The 23,338-nt window shown below is 44.1% G+C and overlaps 1 protein-coding gene across 1 annotated transcript in view; it reads left to right on the top strand.

Moving 5' to 3' along the window:
* The window catches only part of ARVCF (ARVCF delta catenin family member), a 151,864-nt gene extending 139,247 nt beyond the window's left edge, over positions 1–12,617 (top strand). Inside the window, exons 13-18 of the mRNA XM_054392879.1 lie at positions 765–957; positions 1,722–1,833; positions 2,433–2,523; positions 3,748–3,801; positions 10,342–10,433; positions 12,516–12,617. Coding sequence (XP_054248854.1) covers positions 765–957; positions 1,722–1,833; positions 2,433–2,523; positions 3,748–3,801; positions 10,342–10,433; positions 12,516–12,617 — 644 coding nt within the window. The remainder of the gene's footprint in view (positions 1–764; positions 958–1,721; positions 1,834–2,432; positions 2,524–3,747; positions 3,802–10,341; positions 10,434–12,515) is intronic.
* Positions 12,618–23,338: the final 10,721 nt, after the last annotated feature.

Below are 23,338 nucleotides of genomic sequence, written 5' to 3'. Positions count from 1 at the left end.
TTTTCAAGGAGCTAAATAAGCATTTGTCCACACAGAAATATTGAAATCTTCCACTGGGTTTTCCTCTGGATGCTTCTGTACTTAACTGATGTATTTGTTTAAACTGTAACCTTGTCAGACCAGGAAATATTGGTATCACATTAAAGGCTATCATCAAAGTTGATACTAACAAGTAGCAAGGTAGGATTCTGCCTTAATATATCAGGTTTCTTTTTTAATAGTCAGCTAGACAAATTGTACAGACAGGCACCTGGGAGTAATAAACTCTGGACTCCATGTTTTTTCTCCAGTACTGTACACTGAGAAGGCTAACTGCACCCAGGAGGAAATCATCTTACTTCTGTTGGGGGAAGGTTAATAAATGCATGGCTGCACACCTTGCCCCAGAAGGCCTATTACAAGGCTAAGTTGAGTAAGCCATGTGCGTGTATTAGCATGAATATGTGGCATTAGCAGCAGCTACTGGATGCTTTCTGCCTCAGGCATTGCCAAGTATGATAGATGTTGGCTGTAAAATTCTCACTAAAGATTTTTTTTTTCCCCCTCAATACCTTTTAGCGTTCATCATGAAGGACTTTTTCTTGGGTATCAACTTTCAATCCCCTTGATGTGAATGGTAAATTGCAAAGTTACAGTCTTGAGGTTCAAAACACATGTATCATAAAGTTTTTCAACATAGCAAACACCTCAGATGTTTATCATTCAGGATGGGAAGCTGAAATGATTCTTAGGGCTGACTAATGGTATCTCTTCCCCTTACCTAGGTAGTTATGCTATGGGTGAGCTGGTAAGAAATTTGCCCAGCAGGCAGCAGAGATCTGCAAAGAACCTGGAAGAGGATACAGTGGTCGCAGTATTGAATACCATCCATGAAATCATTACTGACAGCTCAGAAAATGCAAGGTCTCTGATCCAGACACAGGGCATTCAGAAGCTGGTAGCTATCAGCAAGTCAAGGTAAGTGACAGTTGAGAGCAAAATGCATAAGAACTCACTGCAAACATGAAGATGTCACTGTGAACAGCAGCTTTTGCTTGGTGAAACTAGGCAAGAATCCTAACCTTTCAGAGCAATTAAAATATACACAGTAAAAACAGCCAGCACCCTTAATAGGGTGACTTAATTAAAGAATCTAATTGAGTAGTCACTTCAGTTGTGTTAGGGCATGCTCTCTTCTTGTCAGATACATCTTAGCATCATCTATGCATTTAGCAGACATCATTTTCAGTGAAACCATCATCTTTAGTTATTAGTGAGGGAGGCCTTTTTCCTGTGGCAACATTCCATTCCTGAAATGCCACTGATGAAATGTCTCTTTTAAGTAAAATGGTTAAGGAGGTACAGTAATTCATGTTGATAAAGATGTGCAGGGCAGTGTCGGGAGGACAGATGCTCAGTGATGTCCAGTGATAGGACAAGGGCCAATGGGTGTAAGCTGGAGCAGAGGAGGTTCCACATGAACGTAAGGAAAGACTTTTTTCACTGTGAGGGTGCCAGAGTCCTGGAGCAGGCTGCCCAGAGAGGTTGTGGAGTCTCCTTCTCTGGAGACATTCAAAACCTGCCTTGATGCATCCCTGTGTGACCTGCCCAAGGTGATCCTGCTGTGGCAGGGCGGTTGGACTGGATGATCTTTTGAGGTCCCTTTCAACCCTAACATTCTGTGATCTGAATGGTCTTACACTGCTTGATACTTAAGCTCTAAATTTTACCTTGCAAATCAGCCAGTCTCCCAGAGAAACAAAAGCAGCATCTCACGTTCTTCAGATGATCTGGAGCTATAAGGAGCTACGAAATGCCCTGCAGAAGGATGGGTGGAACAAATCACACTTCCAGGTAAAGATGCTGGGTTTTAGGCTTTGCCATAACTACTGAGTCTGAGTGGAAGTTGTTCTAGCTTAATTTAATACTGCAGTGTGCTAGACTGTGGGCCTTGGTTCTGTCCTTCTTTGTGATAGAACAATGTATTGCGGTTTGTTCAGTCACAGCATCGTGCATGTACTGCTGGGTGGTTTTGTGGTTTTCCAGCAGTCTGTGAAATGTAGCTGTTCAAGGTTTGGAGGTTTGCCACCTCATACAGGCCTAATGCCCACACTTTTCTGGAGAAAGAAGTAGCAAGGCTTTTCTCAGTTGTCTCTCAGATGAAGCATTTCATTTAGCAGTGCAGGGCAGCCACCTGTTCCTGACATGTAGCCTCCTCATCTTTCCTGGTGAAAAGGTTGAGCTCCTTTTACAGACCAACAATGCTGCCATTTAGGTAAGAGGAAAAATATTCCACCGGCAAATCCATAAGAGAATCAAAAATGCTCCAGTGCCACGTCATCGACAGACAGGGGGCTAGCAGTGGCCTGTAGTCTCTCTCTCTACTGTTGGGGGTTTTGTTATTCATTTTTCTTGAGTGGCAATTTCATAGTTATGTAATTTTTGTCTTCTAGTCTGTTTCTGCAACTCCAAAGGGTTCCAAAGGTTCTGCTGGCAAGTCTGGCTATGACGACAGCACTTTGCCTCTAGTGGACAAAAGTCAAGGTCAGTTCTTCTTTATCACTTTTTTTTTGTTGTGCTTTCTTTGCTTGCTTTCTGTATTTGCCACATCTGTTTTATGGGAGTGATAGGGCCAGGAATGAGCCCCATGTAAAAATGTATGATTTATGTGACGCTTTCTACTCCACAGTTCCAAAGTGACCAGTCCTATTCGCTGGATACACCTAGTATTCCTCCCCTTGTGAAATGCACACTACTACTGTTGTCCTCTCAACCTGTATACAGCATAATCAGTTAAATCTTCCTGGGAGAGTTTGGGATAGACTGAGTTAGAATTTTGGAAGATGAGAACAGCCTTGTTCGACAGTGATACATAAATTTTATATATATACATATAAATATATATGCACACTAATGAACGCAGCTGAGCAGTGGGCTTGGCCTTACCCCTCCTTGGGAGTCTTTTTTAAATTAAGTGCCTACTTTGGCAGTGCTTCTTGCTCCACTCTGCAGGTTTTTCACTGGAGATGGTTTATCCAAACTATAGCTGAAGCTCTCTGTGCTTGATGGCCTGATGCAGGCCACACCAGCACTGGTGTAGCTCCAGTTCCATTGTGACTGCTTTGTCTCTGATTCTAGTTTCTAACACTCAGATATAAAAATTTCTCCTCAGAAATCTTTTGTCCCCTAAGTCAAGAGTTTACCATGTGGTACTTTATCTGCTCTAACTGCAGAAAAGACAACCCCACACTGCTTTGCCTGTTTCCACCTTCCCTGTCTTTGATCAGGTCCTGCCTGTTATGCAGACAGAGGGTGGTTTGGATTAGTTTGCTGATCTGACAGTGAACTTCTTCCTGTTTGCTTTGTGGGTAAGCTTTCTGTTGGCTCAGCAGGCTGCTAGGTTGGATTGTGTGCCATGTGAAGCTGCACCCTTACTTAATTTCTTTCTCTTTTCTGGGGAGACCAGAGAGAAGCTGGTTAACAGCAGTAGGTAGTCCAGAACAGAGCTGTGGTTTCTGTTACCACAGGGGGAGAAGGAATTGTGTATTCCAGTGTCAAAGCAGGAAATATAAGGATTACATGTACCCCCTGGAGAGCTTAAACTTCCCTTTCTGAATGGATAGTAGTTGAATCATTTGGGGGTTGTTTTACCATAGTCTCTGTGTTCAGTACTTTATAGACCTCTCTGGTCCTGTGACTAACTTAAAGCTACCAGGTGTTGAGAAAAGCAAATGTAGCTCAGGTGGTTCCCGTGTTTGTGTTTTACAGATAACGAGAAGGCTGGGAGTCGGGACATGATACCTATGGATGAACTTGGCCCAGGTAAATTCAGTCACAGAGCAAACCCTCTGTCTCTTTCAATAGAGTACACTGTCACTCACAGGAAAGTTCAGCTATTTCTGTAGGTGCTATTCTTTCAGATGGATAAAGCTGACATTTAAAACCAGAACATTACCTTACAAAAAAATTGGTCTTCAGCTTCCCTCCCCACCCCCTCAATTCTGTAAGCATATAATGGAGATCTACTGACCTAACTTCCATACCAGTCTCTGCCCCTTGAGGCAGCTGCATTCCTTAGTAGAGATCTGGAAGTCTGGGGATTCAGAAGGAAAAAGAGTTGAAAGTTGACTTCAATGTAACACTTGTGTTTGAATCCATTCTGCCTTTGTTTTCTGTTGGTAGGACTAAAAATCTGTTAGTGTACATGATAATCCTGGCTCCAACTTTCATTCATCTGCATCTAGCTGGGTCTGGCATTTTTTATAGACTGAGAGTAGCCATCAAATGTCAATGAAGAGCTTTGGGATTGATAATAGCTGTAATTTAAGACTTGTAGAGGGTTTTGGGTTTTCTACAGCAAGGTAGATAAAGGTGCAGTGTGGTCTCTTGGGAATTCGTTTTCCTTCTTCTAGATGCCATTATTTTTATTTAAATACCTCTATTAATGCCTCTGAGTCAAACAGTTTGATGTACTGCTGTTTGTGAATGTAGCTGGGAAAAAGAACAAGTTAGAACCAAGCTGAAAGCCAAGCATGCTCAGAAGTTAAAAGAAGAGGTATATATTACCTTTTGTGTTCTTAGAAAAAAGAGATGCCACCTGCCATGAATCAACTGTCCATATGTACTTTGCCTAAGGGAACACTGAAACGTTTGTTCTCACAATGGAAGAAAATAACTCCAGAGAAGATTGCCTGGCAGGATAGCTGTGTGCTAGCAGGTGCTGCAGTATGGGCAGTGCTGATTGTTTATAGTCACAATATTAATTGTTGCCTTATGCTTTCAGGAGTTCGTGGTACAATTCTGAGTACAAAATGAAGTGCAAATGAACAGCATGTGTACAACGTCAGGCAGATTCTCTGGGCCATTCTGTTCTCCAGTCTCTTTATCACTATTAGAAGATGAAATCTGTCAAGTTTTCCTGACCCCAGCTCTTGAGTGCTTTTTAACTCCAGTATGACTGTAACTTTGTTCTGTCTCAGAGGTCAGTTGAGAAGGGACTAAATTAATTAGCCAATTTACTATCCTTAATTTCAAGGAACTGGAATAACAACTTGGTACTTAATCTTTTTCCTTCAGGCTCTTCCAAATGCCACGTGCTTTTTGTCCTATGGGCATCCTTACGTGAGGAGCTGCTCTAGACTATTTCTGATTTTTAACTTCATTGTGGACTCCTGTATTCAGGAGTTTGGGGGTTTTTTTTCCACACATACCTGGCAGATATAAGGAGAAGAACATCAGTGTGCTGTTTCTGGGTTTGTACCTCCAGTAAGCAGTGAAATTGTATCCCCACACAAACCAGTTTGTGTCAAGAGTCTGACCTCAGTTATGTTAGCCAAGAAAATGCATGACAGAGCACCAGAGAAAGTTGCTTGGCACCCCAGCTTATCTTTTGTTGCAGAAGGTCCTGTGTCATGCTTTCAGTTGTGTGTTTTACCCTTGCCTTCCTCTCTTTCTGACTTTGCTTGCCCTAAGACCTTTCTGCTTTATATTTACTGTCTGTTAAGGAATTGTTATCTCTCTCCAGCTTTACATTGTCCTTTTCATTTAATTAAGATACTTCCAGGCTGCGTAGTTATCTTTCTGTGTCACTGTGCTGGTACTGAACTTTGATAACCCCAGACACATGAGGGTGTGCAGAACAAAGTGAATTTCCATGCCACACATGTTGGAGGTACCCACCATTCAGCCTGGTTCTTCCAGCTCAGTCTTCCTCCTGCTCCCCTGCAGTGCACAAGACTGCTTGTTCCGAAGCATCACCACCTGGCTGCTGCTCATCTGTCACTTCTTTTTGTCAGGGTTCAGCTGTCTGGGTGCATTGTCCTCTCCTGTTAACCCATGGTGACTCTTGTTCAAGACTGCCTGATACCTGATCTCCTTCTATGATCAGGTGACCAGCCTGGTGGACGTGGGAAAGGCTGTGGATGTAGTCTACCTGGACTTCAGCAAGGCCTTTGACACTGTCCCCCACAGCAAACTCCTGGCCAAGCTGTCAGCCCGTGGCTTGGACAGCAGCACTGTGCTGGGTTAGGAACTGGCTGGAGGGCCGAGCCCAGAGAGTGGTGGTGAATGGTGCCACATCCAGCTGGCAGCCTGTCACTAGTGGTGTCCCCCAGGGATCAGTGCTGGGCCCCATCCTGTTCAATATCTTTATTGATGATCTGGATGAGGGGATTGAGTCCATCATCAGTAAATTTGCAGATGACACCAAGCTGGGAGCAGGTGTTGATCTGTTAGAAGGTAGAAGGGCTCTGCAGAGGGACCTTGACGGGCTGGACAGATGGGCAGAGTCCAACAGGATGGCATTCAACAAATCCAAGTGCCAGGTGCTGCACTTTGGCCACAACAACCCCATGCAGAGCTACAGGCTGGGGTCAGAGTGGCTGGAGAGCAGCCAGGTGGAAAGGGACCTGGGGGTACTGGTTGACAGGCAGCTGAACATGAGCCAGCAGTGTGCCCAGGTGGCCAAGAGAGCCAATGGCATCCTGGCCTGCATCAGGCATAGTGTGGCCAGCAGGAGCAGGGAGGTCATTGTACCCCTGTACACAGCACTGGTTAGGCCACACCTTGACTACTGTGTCCAGTTCTGGGCCCCTCAGTTTAGGAAAGATGTTGAATTGCTGGAGCATGTCCAGAGAAGGGCAACGAGGCTGGGGAGAGGCCTTGAGCACAAGCCCTATGAGGAGAGGCTGAGGGAGCTGGGACTGTTTAGCCTGGAGAAGAGGAGGCTCAGGGGAGACCTCCTTGCTGTCTACAACTACCTGAAGGGAGGTTGTAGCCAGGAGGGGGTTGGTCTCTTCTCCCAGGCAACCAGCACCAGAACAAGAGGACACAGTCTCAAGCTGCGCCAGGGGAGGTTTAGGCTGGAGGTGAGGAGAAAGTTCTTCACAGAGAGAGTGGTTGGCCATTGGAATGTGCTGCCCAGGGAGGTGGTGGAGTCACCATCCCTGGAGGTGTTCAAGAGGGGATTGGACATGGCACTTGGTGCCATGGTTTAGATAGGCATGAGGTGTAGGGTGACAGGTTGGACTCAATGATCCTTGAGGTCTCTTCCAACCTTCTTGATTCTTCTTCTTCTTCTTGATTGCAAAAAGAAAATTGCTGTTGGTATCTCAGTTTGTTTGGTAATGCCATGGGAGTCACACTTCTCTATAAAGGAGCTAGTGTAACTTGGGAGGCAGAAAGATAGATTCATTCCCCATCAGTGGACTGTACTGGACCAGATTCCTGTTATTGGAGCAATGGGAGGGCCTAGGTAGAGCATGGATGTCCTGGGAGATGGAAGAAAACACATCTCATGAGTTACTGTGGGATGCATTAGACAGCCCAGTGCAGAAATAGCTCAGGTCTGTCAGACCTCATCAGCTCCAGGCAAGTGGCTCTGCACGAGTAATCTGAAGATCGTCAATGCTTATTGTCATGGTCCTGCCTGAGGGTGGCTGTGACCCTGAACTGTCTGCAGGAACAGCAGAACTGCGATCTCAAGGCTGTGTGACACATTTGTGAGGTCTCTAATACTGTATCTGTGCCTCAGCCTGCAGTCAGTCAGACAAGAGCATCTGTGAGCTGAGAGGTCTTCAGAGCAGGGACACATAGTTCAAATGTCCCTGTCCTACGTGCCCCTTGTCAGGCATAACTTTTCCTTTCCCCTCCCTCTCTTTTTTGAGGTGTTTGGAAGTTTGATCTTTATAAATTGAGAGCTGTGTGAGGGCACAGACAGACTGACACTCATTTGTCCTCTAATCTGTGATGGCATAAAAACTTTGCTGCAGAGGCAATGGGAGATACTCAGTGAAGCAATTCAGAAGACAACCCTCTGCTCTGGCCTGGTGAGGCTGCACCTGGAGTATTGTGTCCAGTTCTGGATTCCCCAGTTCAAGAGGGACTGGAGTCCAGTGGAGGGCCACAAAGGTGATGAGGGAACTGGAGCATCTCTTTTACAAGGAGAGGCTGAGAGACCTGGGGGTCTTTAGCTTGGAAAAGAGCAGATTGAGTGGGGATCTTATCAATGCATCTAAGGAGTAGAGGTGATGAGGATGGGGCTGGGCTCTTTTCAGTGGTGGCCAGTGACAGGACAAGGGGTAATGAGTACAAACCAGAACACAGGAGGTTTTGCTAGAACTTAAGGAAAAACTTCTTTACTTTGAGGGTGCTGAAGCACTGGAGCAGGCTGCCCAAAGAGGTTGTGGAGTCTCCTCCTCTGGAGACTCTCAAAACCTGCTTGAACACGTTCTTGTGCAACCTGTTCTAGGCAAAGCTGCTTTAGCAGTAGAGTTGGAGAAGATTATCTTCACAGGTCCCTTTGAACTCCTACCATTCTGTGATTCTGTGAAAGTTAAGAGAAAGGAATAAGCCAAGGAGGGAATGTGCCTCTGTTGACCAATACAACTTTTGTCTGTGCAGTGGATTGTATTAACTCAGGAGAATGGTTTTATACCTTAGAGCAGTAAGGTCTGTAAAGGTCTCCTTTATGCCACGGCAGCAGAGTTAATTCTGATCACTTTTTAGAATTCATCTGAAACATGGGAGAAGTAGTGTGTTCTAATTTCTGTGGAGAATTTTGGTCCTTGGAGCAAAAGTATTACTTCTCTGATGCAGCCTCCTTCAAGATATTTCTCATTTTGTTAGTTATTAGCTTCCTATCTCTGCTGCTGCTTATCTCAACAGAGCCCTAGCACAGTGTGTGGTTTTTAGAAACACATCATCCATAGGTGCTGGTGTGACTGCACCATTAACATGCAGACCACACAAGAGCAGGCTGACAGGATGAGCTGTAAAATATGTTGGAACTTGCATATGAAGTTCAAAGTTCTTGACTGTTGTTGTTAGATTGCTGCCACTGTGCAACAGCTTGATCTTATTGTTGCTGCTGTCTTGGCTAAACACGGAGCTTAAAAAATCTTCCTATGTTGAGCCTGGATCTTAGAAAAACGTTCTTCAGTACAAGGTGGTGAGACTCTGGAATAGGCTGTCCAGGGAGGTTGTGGATGCCTCCTCCCTGAAAGCATTCAAGGCCAGGTTGGATGAGGCCTTGAGCAGCTGAGTGTAGTTGAGAGGTGTCCCTGCCCATGGTGGGGAGGTTGGAGTAGATCATCTCTGAGGTCCCTTCCAGCCTAAGCCATTCTGTGGTATTTAGGCAGCATGGTTGAATAATGTTAGTATCCCTGGTGTCATAAATACAAGCTGCTTCAGGTTTTGGGGCAGGTCTGCATACACTTTGAGGTGTATAGGAGACCTATAGCTCTTGTAAAACTAACCTGGCAGTGGCCAACACAAGCAATGCTCATGGCCCTGCTCTGTTACTGCATTTGGTCTGGGTCAGTGTAGACGTGTGAGCTTCTGTCACGTGGGCAAACAGTGCCTCTTTTTGTCACAGGAACTCCACTTCTTAACCACCTGTCTCAGGCAAGCAATAAACCAGGAGAGAGGAGTGTTTTGATAGTTAATCAAAACTTTTGTGTGGTGTTCTAAGAACCCAGTTTGTCAGGACATGAAAACATTAATGATCCCTCAATTACACAGGGGAAAGCAAAGGCCTACAGGGAGCTATAAATTTGAGTGTCATTTACTTCAGATGTACAATGCTGTCAGAGCAGAGCAGGAGAGGATCTATTTGTCACTGATAATGAGGGAAATCTGGTGCATCAGGAAAATAAATGAAGATTTGCATTGGCTGACAATGATTCAAAGCAAAGGTTCTGAAGTAATTAGAACCATGTCTTTATAAAACCCTCTCACACTTTTCTGCCTTGTGTTCATCACACTTTCATACTGTTCCTTACCTGGCAGGAGTAAAAGTAAAACAGGTGCTGCTTTGTCATGAAAGACAGGCCAAGCACAGCAAGGGCTGCATCAAGATTTCCTCCCAACTCAACAGGCCCTTTGTCTCTGCACTCTGGAGGGATCTCTTCCAACTTGTTGTGTCCTGCTAGTAGTCAGGCTCAGAAAGAGTGGGTACATGCTGCAGAGCATTCAGAGAATGAACACAGCCAATTAATCAGGCTACTAAGCAAGGAACACAAGATAGGGCTGAATTTGGCACTCATTAGCCACAGGGCATGAGATGACAACTTGCTGCTTTCCTTGGGCACTCTGAAACCTGCAGCAGGCTGGGATGAAAACCGTGCTGCTTGCTAATGAGTGCCAGCATCTGGCAATGATATGAAAAGAGGGTTTTGCTGGGTTGGTTTGAAGCTGGCAAAGATGATATTTCAGAGCTGGAGCACATGTGAAAAGGAAGCTGCCAGCATCTTTGGGTTGGGACTGTTTATTTTCCTGTTCCTTTGCTAAGGAATTCTGCCTGCTTCAGTCTGTTTCTGCTTTTATTTGTGCTTCATACCTGACTGTTGTGTTATTTCTCCTCAGATGGGTACTCCACCATCGATCACCGGGACAAGGAGCGCAAATACAAGACCACTGATAGCACAGGGGATGCCTCTGAGAAAGAACCTTTAAAAGTGAGCTGCTTCTTACTGCTGAATGCTAGTTGGTGCCTTCAAAAGAAAGGAAGCCTGGTGTCCTTAGCAACAAATATGGGGTTATGGGGCAGGCACTCACCAGGGGGCCATAAACAGCTGCTTGGGGTTTTTTTCGTGTTTTGTTTTGGGTTTGTTTTTTAGATAAAGGCATTCTTTTGTAAGGTAGGACTGAGTAGAAGTAAAACCAAAGTGCTGCTTTTCAGTGCAAAGCACAGAGCACGGGCAAGCAATTGCTGTATTCTTGCCAGTGCATGAGGTTGTAAAAGTCGGAAGTGTTTGTTCTGTCACCTTCTTCCAGGCAGCATTCCCTAGCCCTAAAGTGTATAGCTGTGCTCAGACTTTGTTCCAAAAATAGCCACTTCTGACTGTCACACTGCTTTATTGTTTTCACCATGAGAGGTAGGTGGGAGCTTGTGTCTGTGCAGCAGTGTCCTCATTTCTACGATGCTCATTCACAGTCTTGATGCTGGACTACAGGCATGGGCCGAGGAGATGGAGAGGGTGGGAGAGACATGCATTGTGTTGTGTGTGCCACACAAATTTAGACAACTTTCTGATTAAAAATAATAATAATCTTGCTTCCCAGAGCTCTCTGTACTGTGGGTTGTGTGCATATGTGGCTTAGGAGGCTCTGTGCAATTTCTGTTCCATTGCTATACCTTTTCAGTAGCCCTTTTTAAAGTTTGATTAATGCTGTGACCATCAGTTCTCCCTGGCCTCAAAACAAGCTCATGTTTTCCCCCGAGGAAGTAATTTTGAGGAGGAAGGGGAGAATTCATTGAGCCGAGAGTCAGTGGTAGGAAGCACCACTGTTAGTCTGCAGAGGACTATCCTTAATAACCTTCAGCATATTGCTGATAATATCAGAAAATCCAGGTGATTCATATTGAGTGGCAACAATTAAGCTTCAGTCAGTTGAAAGGAAAACCTGCTACTATTGAACAAGGGAAATGAAAAATGTGATGTGGAGAAATACATTTTCATAGATCATGAATTAGGAAGATGTCCTGCTGCATCAGCCTGCCTGTGTTAACCTGCCTGGTCATCCATTTCCTGCTGTGTCCATCCTTTCTGTGCAGGTACACCCTGGAGAATGGCTTCAATCCAGCTGGACATGTTTTTAAGCACAGATCACTCTCTTCAGTTTGCCAGTTCTGGCTCTAGCTGCAGCCTGTTGGAGGTTGCCCAGTTAAGACTTTTTGGTAGAAGTGGTTGTGTTCCTTCATTTGTTTTTGGAAATTATAAAACTGAGCTGATGATTTAAGTCATGCAATGTTCCCCCCTGCTCCAGTGTGGCAAGAGGTGGCCCTGTTTGAACTAGAGTCAACAAAATTAACTTTCTAGTTCTCTCCTTGCAGGTCTGATGTTCTGCAAGGTTGCAGTGGGAACAGATGCACTGAGTGACAGAAGAATGTTGATCAGTAGGAGCTCAACAGAAAATGTCATTAAGGAAAATAGGCTAAGGCAGGAAAATTTAACAAATGCTTTGTTATTTTTGCTACTCAGAACTCATTGAGTGGTCTGATACAACTCTTAAAGTCCAAATTCCAGTGTGTGTCTGAAGTGAAGCACAACCCAGACTTAATTGAGTAGCTGCTTTGCTTTCACAAGGAAAAGAGAAAAAACATTTCACCTCGACAATGTGTCTCCCATACTCTGTGCTGCCTCTTGGTTTTAAGGACAGAGGGTAACCTGAATTCAGCCTGTTGTACACATCAAAGGTATGCCATGCCAGCACTTGAGCAGAGCCTAGTAGCTACTCTTCCCCCTTCTCACTGTGTTGTGAAAGAGAAATGTATCTGCGGGTTCTTCCATGGGGTCTTCTGGCTTGTGAACTGTTTGAGAACTGTGGCTCTGAGGCTCAGGAATGGACAAAACTGGTGAATAATGATGGCAGGGAAGCGTGCAGCCTTTTGGCTTTTGTCAGTATTGTGCCTTTGCTGATCTTGTTTCTTTCTCTACCACTAATTTTCTCTTGTGCTCCAGTAAGCTGACTTGTTTGGTGGTTTTGTTTGATTAATCCGCTCTGTTTTGCCTTTAACTCCTCACCCTGTGCTGCAGAATGACACAAATAGGAAAAACATTAACAGGAGTAACAGGGCTTCGGTGAATCTGGTGGATGCCCGTGACATTAAACCCCAGCCTGTTGACTCCTGGGTCTAATTTGCATGCATGGTAGGTCCTTTTCATGGTAATTGCTGCTAGTGATTAACTTGTCTCATGCATGATCTGTATCTCTGTGGAATCTCTTCAAGGCTAACTGCTAACTGGGTCCTTTCAGACAAATCAAAATGCATTTGGGAGGAGGAGGGGGGGGAGAAAAAAAGAGTGCTGTTTATATTATTCAGTGTAGGTTTAATGAAATGCAATCAAACACCACTGTTTGATTAAAAAATAACCTGTCAAATAACTAGACAGCAAATTAATATCCTGAGTGATTGGCTGTCAGCTGAAATGTGAAAGATTTCTGCTGTTAGGCCATGGGAATGAATTTGAATAGTGTGTTCCTGTTCCCAACCATTTTTTCTCCCCTCTATGCTCATTATAAGGATTAGCCTGAGACTTAAGGAAAAGCATATCCTTGACTATTTATGGATATCCCCTGAGGTTCCCCTGCATTGCACAGCCCTGCCCATCTGCAGGAAAGCTGCTGGTTGTACACAAGTTACTTTGCAAGGAGAGATGGTTTTGGTTACACAATGAACACAGAGCCACAACTCCCACTCCTCAATCCCTTTGTTTCCTGTTGCTAAAGCAAGGTGCCCTTGTGGTGCCTCTTTGGTGCCTCTTTGTCGCCTCTGTTGCTTTCTAGCTCTCTGCCTTTGCCACGTGCCAAGTTCCTTGGTAATGTCACTGAGCCTTTCTTTGCTCCTGCCACTGCTAATCTGTCTCCTGCTGTCTTGCTAGACAGCCCTCTACCCTGGGTGTACCCTCTGGCACTCCATCAGATGCGACACTCCATTTGGAACAGCAGGTTTTGTGCCCCTGGCTATGACTAAAGGAAAATCTCAGTGACTTGTGGAGGAACTGGGCAACTTTCCCATCAGAGCAGACAATAGGCCTTTAAGGCCCAAATTCCAAACCCTCACTGGCTCCCAAAATTCTCTGTGGAAAACAATTCCATTAGTAGGAGACACAGCTCCTGTATGTTTTTGGGTGACGTTGCTGGATTTTTAAAATTCATTTCCACCCCATCCCCCCACCTTTGTCATTTAAGGGTCCAGTATAAGTGCTAAGCATTTACAGATTCTTTCTGTTCCTGAGTTGGAAGCACCTGCCCAGACCAGTCTTTCAGCACACTGGCACTGTGAGTTTCCCACAGCTGGTCAGTCTTGGCCCAAAGAGCAGAGATAAACTTGTGTGGTGTGCCCATATGCTTCCCTCCTGCACTCTGAGCAGTGAAGGCTTACAAGTGGGGAGCAGACTTTGAACAATGAATTCTGTGCTCACTTTCCCCCAGCCTCCTACCCTTCAAGGAACCCACAGATTTGGGATAGGTTGGTGTTCCTAGCCATTGTCCTACCTGGGTGATGGAGATTGCCAAGGTCATGTTAATTGCTGGTATTAATTAGTTTTGACTTTATTTTACAGGGCTAGAGTCCAACCACATTTTTTTCAATTGAGGGGGAGAAAAAAACATTGAATCGACACAGAGGATCTCATCAGTCACCACTGCCATTCAGATTTGGAGGGCGCTGCCTCACTGGCCAGGCTGCAGATTCCAGGAGGATGAGGGGAGAAAGAAACCAAAAGTGACTGCCATTGCCACCCCTGGAGCACCATGCCTTACAGCCAAATTGCTTTTTAACTCAGTTACATTCCCACCAGAAACAGCCACCACCTCCCCCTTCCTCCCACTCCTGCAAGAAGAAAGCAAGCAAGAAAAGAGAATCCAAGCTTCCATCTAGCTGGCTGCATTCTTAGGTGACTCTTAGGTATGGATGGTGCCAAGTGTGAGAAGAAAAGGTGGTGCAGCAGCAAGGAAGACAGCTTCACAAGAGAAACTGCAGAGTATTTGCAGCAATAGGTGTAGCCATGAAGATAAGAATAGCACTTTCCTGGTTTGGAGCTAATTGTTTTGTTTTTCTGGTTTGGGGGATTTCCTTTGAACTGTGAATCTAACGTTTTTAAAGGCTTTTTGAAAAGAAAAGGTTTAGGTTTTCTTTATTATTTCCACAGAAAGTGCAGGAATGTTGAGAGGATTTATTGGATTTCAATGAAGGGAGAAAATGCAGAACAAAAACTGTTAAACACTAGTCAAATGGACTTGGAGGGTGGATGACAGAATTGACGCAAGCTGTATAATCTGCTTTTAGAGTAAGCTATATCAATCACAGTGCTGTATTATCATTATAATCTGGTGTACAATACTTCTGCCTTTGCAATTCTGTAATGGCTCTGTTTTTATTTCCACATATTGAGGAGCAGCTCATTGAAGTGCTCCTGGTTCAGCAGCAATCTATGCTGCGAAATGGCTGGCTTTTGATTTTCTTGTTCTCCAAGGCTGCACCAAGGAGCTGTTACATTTCAAATATGCCAGTGTGGCACTGATGATGATTAACAATTTCTTTTGCCATAGCTGTTAACAACTTCTTTTTTTTTTTTTTTTTTTTTTGTAGGATGTCTCATTTTGAACGTACTCTAAGTTTTAGATGGATCTCTCACTTATGTTTGATGGTAAATTTATCACTGTCAGATCCATGTTTGCTTTGGGCTTACAGATCCTAGGGAAGAATGCCACAAAGGGAACTGGTTTGGTGTTTTTTAAATCATCATCATCTTGATTTCTTTGCTCCTTTGGTTTTGTTTTGAGATTTACATATTTCATTTGGTGGGAAAATCACCCACGTGCAGCAGTTCTCCTCTAAGATGCCAAGGCCTGCTTCTATGAGGGGGAATTTTTACCTCACGAGAACATACGCTGCATATGGTATCTGGTAATGCCATGAACTAAAAGACTTCAGATCACTGATTTTCTCCAGGCATTGGTCAAGGGAGGGCAGTAGATGAGAACAGGAAGCAAAATGTCTCCTTAGTAGCATCAGAGGACTTTTGCTGATTTTATTTGGTCGTCATGTTTAGTTTAAAGCAAGCTCCTAAAAACGGTGAGTCTGGAAAGCACGTTTTTGAATCCACCAAAACATCATTTGAGGTTTTCAGTGCCTGCCATTTCCTTTGTAATTAAGAAGAGGAAATATCCAATGACCTCACCTCCCCCAAAATATTACTGTAATAGTAAACAGCTAATGTTTTTTTAATTAAAAAAAATCTAAAAATTTAAAAAAAAAAAAAAAGGCAAGTACCAAGAGCTTTGTATCTTCTCGAGTATATTAAAAATTTGACATGAATACATATATATAAATAAATAAATAAAATCTATATATCTATATATATATATTGTTGTGCAGAGGATAGGTTAACCAAACCATGTAAAGTAGTTTGCAGGAGAGGGAAAGCATTTGTTGATTCAGGGAAAAAGACTGATGCCAGAAGCTGTCAGTGATTTGGATGACACATGCTCCTTCACACCCTCCCTTTTTGACCCTCATCTTCCACATCCGTTGCAGTGGTCACTTCTGGATCCTGGGGAAGGTGAAGCTGCTTGGAGCAAATTAATAAATCAAAAATTTGTTGTGTTTTGTTTTTTTTTTTTTCACCTGCATGAAGAGTCCCCTTGGGCCAAAGATGCTCAGTGGATCAAGGGAAGCAAAGAGATACATCTGTGATTATCTGTGTCAGGGCAGCGTCTCTCTGTGTGTAGACATAACGTGTGGCAATGAACCCAGATACATCGTCTGACTGTATTCTATCAATGGTGCTCTTTTCATACTTGTTCTGCCAATACGCGGAGACCCTTTTAACCAAGCTACACAGAAGAGTTTTATATCACTTTTGGTTATGTACTTGGTGTATTCTTTTTGTATATGAAAGGATTTTTTTAAAAACGTTCAGTAATTAGCAATGGAACCTGCTTTGTAGTTGATTAGAACAGTGTAAGAGAAGGGCCGTGCTGTCAGTCTGTCCCTGATCTACTTCAAACCATATATCTACCAAAGGAGTCTGAGCAAAAGTTCACTGAAAATAAAGACCTGACTGTTGAAAGGAGTCTCTGCTAAGACTTTGTGATTTAGTTGTTGTACAGGTATTTCAAAGCCAGCAAGAGGCTAACAGAGAACTGCAGGTAGGGGGAAGCGAAGTGAGTAGAGGCCAATTAGGTCCACGACCTCTTATCCCAGATATCCTCATGGCTCTCCATGGGGCACTACAGGGACCCTGAAAATCCAGACTGGAATCTACTTCAGTCTCTATTGTTAGTGGGCTAACAACAGGGGGGAGTATTTGAGAAGCAAATTCAGACCCTACCCCACTTTGCCCCAAAAGTCCTTTTTGTATTCATGCTGCATCCTGTGATGAGCAAACCCCCTGTCAGGTGAGGTGGCATTGGCTGCCCAGGGTCACTGTGGCAAACTGTTGTGTTTTCCTGGGGGTAAGTGTGCATGGCAGCCAGTGTAGCAGTGAGCTGACAACATGGTTTTATTGCTGCAGAAAAGCCAAGGATGGTATTTTCAGAAATCCAATGCCATCTCCATGGGCCAAGACTTCCCCTGGGAATCGTATGTCTTACCCCTGCCCTTCCCATGCCTTACAGTAGCAACTCGTTCCCAAGTATGTAGCAATAACCCATCCTTCACTCTGGGTTTTGCCTTCTCAACAAACTGTTTGGATGTTGAGGAAGGAAAATGGACTGGGGGGTGACTTGCATATGAGACTGACCGCCTTGAGCTATCAGCCCACCAGCTGACATCCAAAGCAAGATACTTTGAGTCAGGTCTGGTGATCTAATGTCCTTGCTGGTGGGCTGTGTGCCCACACCTGCCCTTCCCTCTCTCCTTGTTGGCACAAGTGTGGCTGTTTGAGCTGTTCTGGGATGTGGGTGGATGAACCTGTAACTGTCGTATTTTGGCAGCAGGACTGTATGTAAAGAAGGGAAAGCGGCAGTGTGTGTGACTAAAGCTGCAGTAGGGCCTAGAGTTTCCTGCTGAAAGGCAGGCAGTGCTTTTTAGGGCTCAGGTATGTGACCTCCTCTTTTCCTGTTGGCTACTGTGAAAACTGGAGGGAATCTGCCTGCAAAGGGCTGGGGTAGAAGAGATTCCTACCTGCAGAAATTCTAGTGGGAGGGATGGTTGTGTAAGGAAGTGATGGCATTGCAAGACTCCTGCTAAAGAGGAGGAGGAAATTAGATGGCCCAGTGAGGGCTGAGTTAGGAGGAGAGAGGGAGGCTTCTGATGGCATGTGATTACTGCAGAACTTTCTTCCCAGGGAGATAGCTTGCCCATCTCCCAAGCATCTTCACTAAGTTGTGGAGATTTAAAAAAACAGTGTTGTCAAGACTCCCTTGGAGAAGCATTAAGGTTGGTTGTTGAGCGTGTGAGCAATTGTACTTGTGCTTGCAGCTTCCCAGGTTGGGTCTGTCTGCAGAACCTGAGGAGGAGAGTGGAAAGGCAAGGCTTTAGGACATTCTGTTTCTGTCTTGAAGTAGCAATTTAGCCATAAGTGTAACTTGACAAGTCATGTTGCCAGCTTGAAATGCTCCCTGGAGAACAGCTTGGGCAGCCGTAAGTCCTGATCTTCAGTGTCTACTGGGCAGAACACCTGCCTAGTCCTGCTCTCGTGCCCCTTGGACGTGCCAATTCTGAATGTGGCTGTAGCAGAAAAAAATCTTGTCTGTGCTGCCAAGACACGACAAAAGGGACTGGCTTGGGGACTGGGAGATGACTTGCTGTAAATGACACATCAGGAAAGCAGGGGGTGGCACGTTTGGTACAGCAGATTGGGAAGTTCTTGCCAGCTCTGAGGAGCAGTTTTCAGTAATGCTTTCTAGCATGCAAGGCTTATGCTGGGCAAAGCAGTTTTCACTCCTAGAGCAGTTCCAGGAGATGGAGGGTGGTGAGTTACCTTCTGTTACTTGCCTTAAAAGTTGAGCATATGGGCTCAGCTACTTGTGAGAGAGGTGCACATCTTAAACCCTTTGAGTAAACAAAGCTTCAGAAGCCAAATGGGCACGAGTGGTTATGGCCTCTTCTGCTGCCTAGCTGCCCACTCAGTGAAAGCTACAGTGTGCCAATAACTTCAGCCAGCATTTTTGTGCTGTTGGGGTGGAGTTGTGCTCTCTCAGTTTTTGAAGTTGTTTATATAGGCGTAGTTTCTTGCAAAATTTCCTTGTTTTGATGCCCCTAAAATCTGGTGTTTCCTTATCTTTAACAGAGAGGTTATCTGATTTATTGGTACAGTAACTAATCTAGTGCATACCTAGGGGAAGGTATTATGAACCTGGTTTTTTTCCTTTCTTAAGTTTTACATGAGGGTAGGATGTTGTGAAAGTCCCAAGGTGAGGAGGAAGGTAGTGCAGATACTATAAGGCCTGCCAATCTGGTTCTTGCTGTTCAGAAAAACAAAATAACTAGACTAAGAAGCTTACTGGTAATTAGTAGCTAATGTGTTTGTAACTATCATGTGCCTTAAAATTTTCATGGTAGGAGAAATAAAGAAAAAAATCAACAATGTGTTTTCTGTAATACTGCTCAACATTCTCTGTAGTTTAGACTGGTGGGATTTTGCATTGTATTTACACTGTACTATAAACTGAAACACTTAGAATGGTTTGATTTTACAAGTACGGAGAAGGGGGGGAAAAAGGTGGATTATGCTTTTCATAGAACAAATGTTACTGTGACAGAATGTATTACTATTATAATAGGATCTTTCCATAATGCAGACAAGTAGAATGCTTGTTAGAAACCAGGTATGTAGGATAACAATTTGGTGTGTTTTCAATAAACCATGCCTGGAAAGAATATGTGCGCCCCTGGTTATCTTTTTGTTACATCAGGTATCTCAAATTTCTTTAGCTTTTGCAAGAGCAGTTTTCTGTGCTGCGAGATTACTGAACCCGAGCTCAGGTCAGCACTCGTTAGTAAAAGGTCAGTGGTAATGAGGGCAACTGGAATATCATTTCTGATTCACTGCCATATGCTGGAGTTGTAGCATGAGGTCCTGTAAGGACCCTGGGCTGTAGATCATGGGGGTTTTTTTGCTTTTTAATATACAAGCCTATTTCTGTGGGAAAGACATCTATGTCCCTCTTCAAAGGCCTGCACATTTGGGACCATAAGCCTAAATGCCTGATGACTTTTCCATTTGGGAAGTCCCAATTTAGTCACAAAACCTATGTAACTTTACAAAGATTTCACATTTCTGAAATGTATGCAAGCATTCTCCTAGGTGTGTAAGAGTAATAGAAAATTGTTCTGCTTATTGTAGCCATGTGTGAGGTTTGGTTCAAATGAGAAGTTGTTGTTTTGGGGATGTGCCAAATAATTTACATTTGTTGTTGACAGGACAGAAAAATCCTGATACTTGAAAAGTCAGCCATGTATTTCAAATAACAGCCAGTTACTGACAGATGTGAATTCTCTTGAGAACTGCCTCTCCCTGGCACGTTCATCTGTGTTGGTAAGATCAGCAGGGAGGATGATGCACCTAAATACCACATGCTTCCTGAACCATGCCATCATGAAGCAGGACAAAGCCCAGTAAATCTCAAAGTGTTCTGCCAGGTGTTGGAGAGTGGAGGTCAGGTTTTCTGTGGATGAAAGGTTGACGAAGCATTGCCAGTAAGTTTGCTGTGTGCTGAATCCTGATTGCACCATTCACAGCACTGTAAGGTTCCATTTGCAGTAAACAGCACTTGGAAGGTCATCTTCAGCTTGCCTTCCCATCTTATTTCAGATGTTCTGAACTGCATCCCCAGGAGTTTTGTAAAATCACTTCCGAATTGTGTTTTTGCAGCTGGAGGATCTAGTTTGACAACTGCTGTGGCAAGATGTGGGCTCCTGGGCTTAGCATCTTGCTCCTAGGTAACATGGGTGTTCTGCTGCGATGAGGAGCCTGATTGTTTTCCTTTGTGGATGCACTAACATGGCAGTGAAGAGCAGGTGCTGTAGGTAAGGTACTGAAATAAAACAAATATGTTGTTTCCACAACTGACCTTTTATAGTTGTCAAAGTGATTTCATTCCCAGCTTATCACAGGTTGGGCAAATGGAAGCAGTGAGGCCTGCAGGTGAAAGGTTAACCTGGTAACAACAGGCAAGAAATATCACAGCCCTTCTCTGTTTCAGGTTTCAGCAGTGTCTTGGGGGAATATTCTGTCTTCGTGGATCTCTTCTCCAGTGAAGGTCTGTGTGCAGCTAAAGCACAGCAATGGCAGAATCTCATTCTGGTAGGAGCTGGCAGAGGGGATGTTTTATAAGGAGCTGTAGAGACAGGAGCAAGGACTAAACCTCTTCTACTGTGGTTAACTTGCATGCACAGCAGCCATAGCTGGGGGTCATTCATACTAATTGCTAATGATTGACTCAACCAAATAAGCACACATCACTGCCCTGGTGGTGGTATCTTTGATGGGAGAGTTGGGATCTCAGTGGTCTCACTCTTGCTCCTCTTGTAGAGCTTTCTCTGTCTTCTCTGCATCTAATGGTTGACTACTTGCTCAACATTCTTCAGTTGGGGTGCTTTTCACCAGCTTCTCTACCAGTGTCTGCTGACTGCTGTTTGCTCTCATGAGTCATTTCTGCTTTAAGGATTGCTCTATGGATGCTGTTCATGTCAGAGTCGAAAAACTTCTTAGCCAAGAAGCAGCATTTCCATTTAGCTCTAAATAAGCACCCTCAGGGGGATCATTCCCAAAGTCTCAGGGGACCCTGAGCTGAGGTTTTCAGTTATTTATACAGGAGCTTTCACAAAGTCACCCATACCAAATACAATGATTCCTCTACCTATTAAATCCATGGGGTGTGACTCATAGAAGTGTTTGAACACCTGTGCCTGCACAGATAGTCTGGGGCCCCACTCACAAAGCCACTCTCACACTTCAGACCATAATTCCCTTTCTTACCTACATTTAACTTACACACTAACCAAAGAAAAAGCTCAAAACCAGCATGTGCATTAATCTTACTCTACAGCTTGTGAGATAGTCCAGCTTTCTAGATAGTCCAAAACAGGGACTGAGCTCATGGGAAACAAAACTTTGGGTTTGAAATGTGAGGCTGAAGCCTTTTGAAATGTGAGGCTGAGGGACAGGTTTAAGCCCCGATTTTTAAGGTGACACTGTTATGCTCAATTCATTATTAAGTTAGGAAGCAAATGGGACTAATGCTGGGTTTGACTTCCTTATAAATCTTCCTCTTGTACACTGATTTAAAGTATGGGTTTCAATATTCTGAAAGACATCATGTCCCTTTGAGGTAACAGCAAGGATCAGGCAGAACTCCATTTGATTTGCTGCCCCCGAATTGCTAATGCAGCCTAGAGAGTAGCTGTCATTTGGAGAACAGGCCTCAATTACCAGTATTTGGTGGAATCACCAAGTCACACTATTTGTGACAAGTTGTGAGAATTTGCTGAAAGCTGTGTGTTGTCTTGGGGACCTCTTCCCACTGGGAGCTTTCTCAGTGGTACACTCCTCAGCGGGCATCTCTCAGATGCCCCGTTCCATGCCTTGTTTTGTACCAGAGTAAGCTGTGTCTTGTAACTGGAACAAGCTGATGTTGCAGTAACATTCAGCAGGCTTTCAGACTGTATTTGATTTAGCAGATCCCTTGTCTGCCTTTTGCTTCTCCCAGAATTCAAAGCATGACTTTATTTTGAAAAGGAACTCTCCTCTCTGGGAGATTTCACAGTTGTGTGTCAGTGGTTCCAGGTCATATTTGCTCAACTGACCAAAAGGCTTTTTACTAATTGTCAGTCATGCAAACTGAGTCAGGCTTTTCCCTTTTCATTCCTTGCCACTGATAATTAAGAGGATTTCAGAAGTGTGATAAAAGTGGGAAGATTTTGCTTGCATATGGATTTCTGTAAATAATCTGATGATACACACACCGTTCATCTTTACAGTTTGCCACGTGGGAGATCCTTTCTATTAAAGTCTTTTTTAATACTAACAGTTGGCTGTTACATTTGCACATGTATTACACATGCATTCTTCACTCCCATGTCTTTTGAACTATGGAGGTTCTCTCAGTTTCTTGACAGTCTCTAAGAGGGTCTACTTGGCTGTTACGTAGCAGTGGGGATCCTCTCTTACAAAGTGCAGAACAGTTCTACCTGTTTACTCCTACACATCCTTCAGCAAGTATGAGAGACTTTTTTTTGTACCAGTATGTATTAAGTACCCTGCTATGGCAGGAGTGGCTGCTTAGATACAAAGGTGTTTAGAGCTAGAAACAAATGAGGATTCTTTGGAGTCATGGCCTCAGGTGTACAGGAAAAAAAAAAATCCTAGTTGACTGTATGTATCCTTATTTTCCAGCGTGCTCCAGAAGCTTGTGTATGGGGTTGAAGATTGTTTGTTGCAAATTTTGAAAAAATTGCTTGGAATCACCCAAAGGACATTGGCCCAGTGACTTTGAACTGAGCCTGAATACTAAGGGAACATGCTGCTAAGCAAGCTTAAAAAATAAACCATTGACTTACAGGGTGAGATGAAAGTGTTAGGTCTCAGTGTCTGCTCCTACACAGGACAGCACAACAGAGTCACAAGAGGCTACTTCTGCATAGTCTAATGCACCATAATCTTGTGTCCCTCTCAGTGTGACAGTTTAAACTGTTAAAGAAATTCTGATAATGTTGCTTCTCGTATCCTTGTGAAATTCACACATTACAAGCTGGTTGGATCACTGAGGTTTGTTTGGTCCATTTCTAAACTGCTTCTGTCACCACAGCCTGTTCTAAGTTTTCTTCTGTACTGTGGCACAATTCTCCGCTTTGCTCATTGTTGGTGTCCTGGAGGTAAACCTATAGCACACAGGCCAGGGTAGATAC

This window comes from Indicator indicator, chromosome 26 (assembly GCF_027791375.1).
Source record: "Indicator indicator isolate 239-I01 chromosome 26, UM_Iind_1.1, whole genome shotgun sequence".
Classification (NCBI taxonomy): domain Eukaryota; kingdom Metazoa; phylum Chordata; class Aves; order Piciformes; family Indicatoridae; genus Indicator; species Indicator indicator.
The sequence above is the reverse complement of the archived record's forward strand: the minus strand, read 5'-3'. Positions and strand labels throughout refer to the sequence as shown.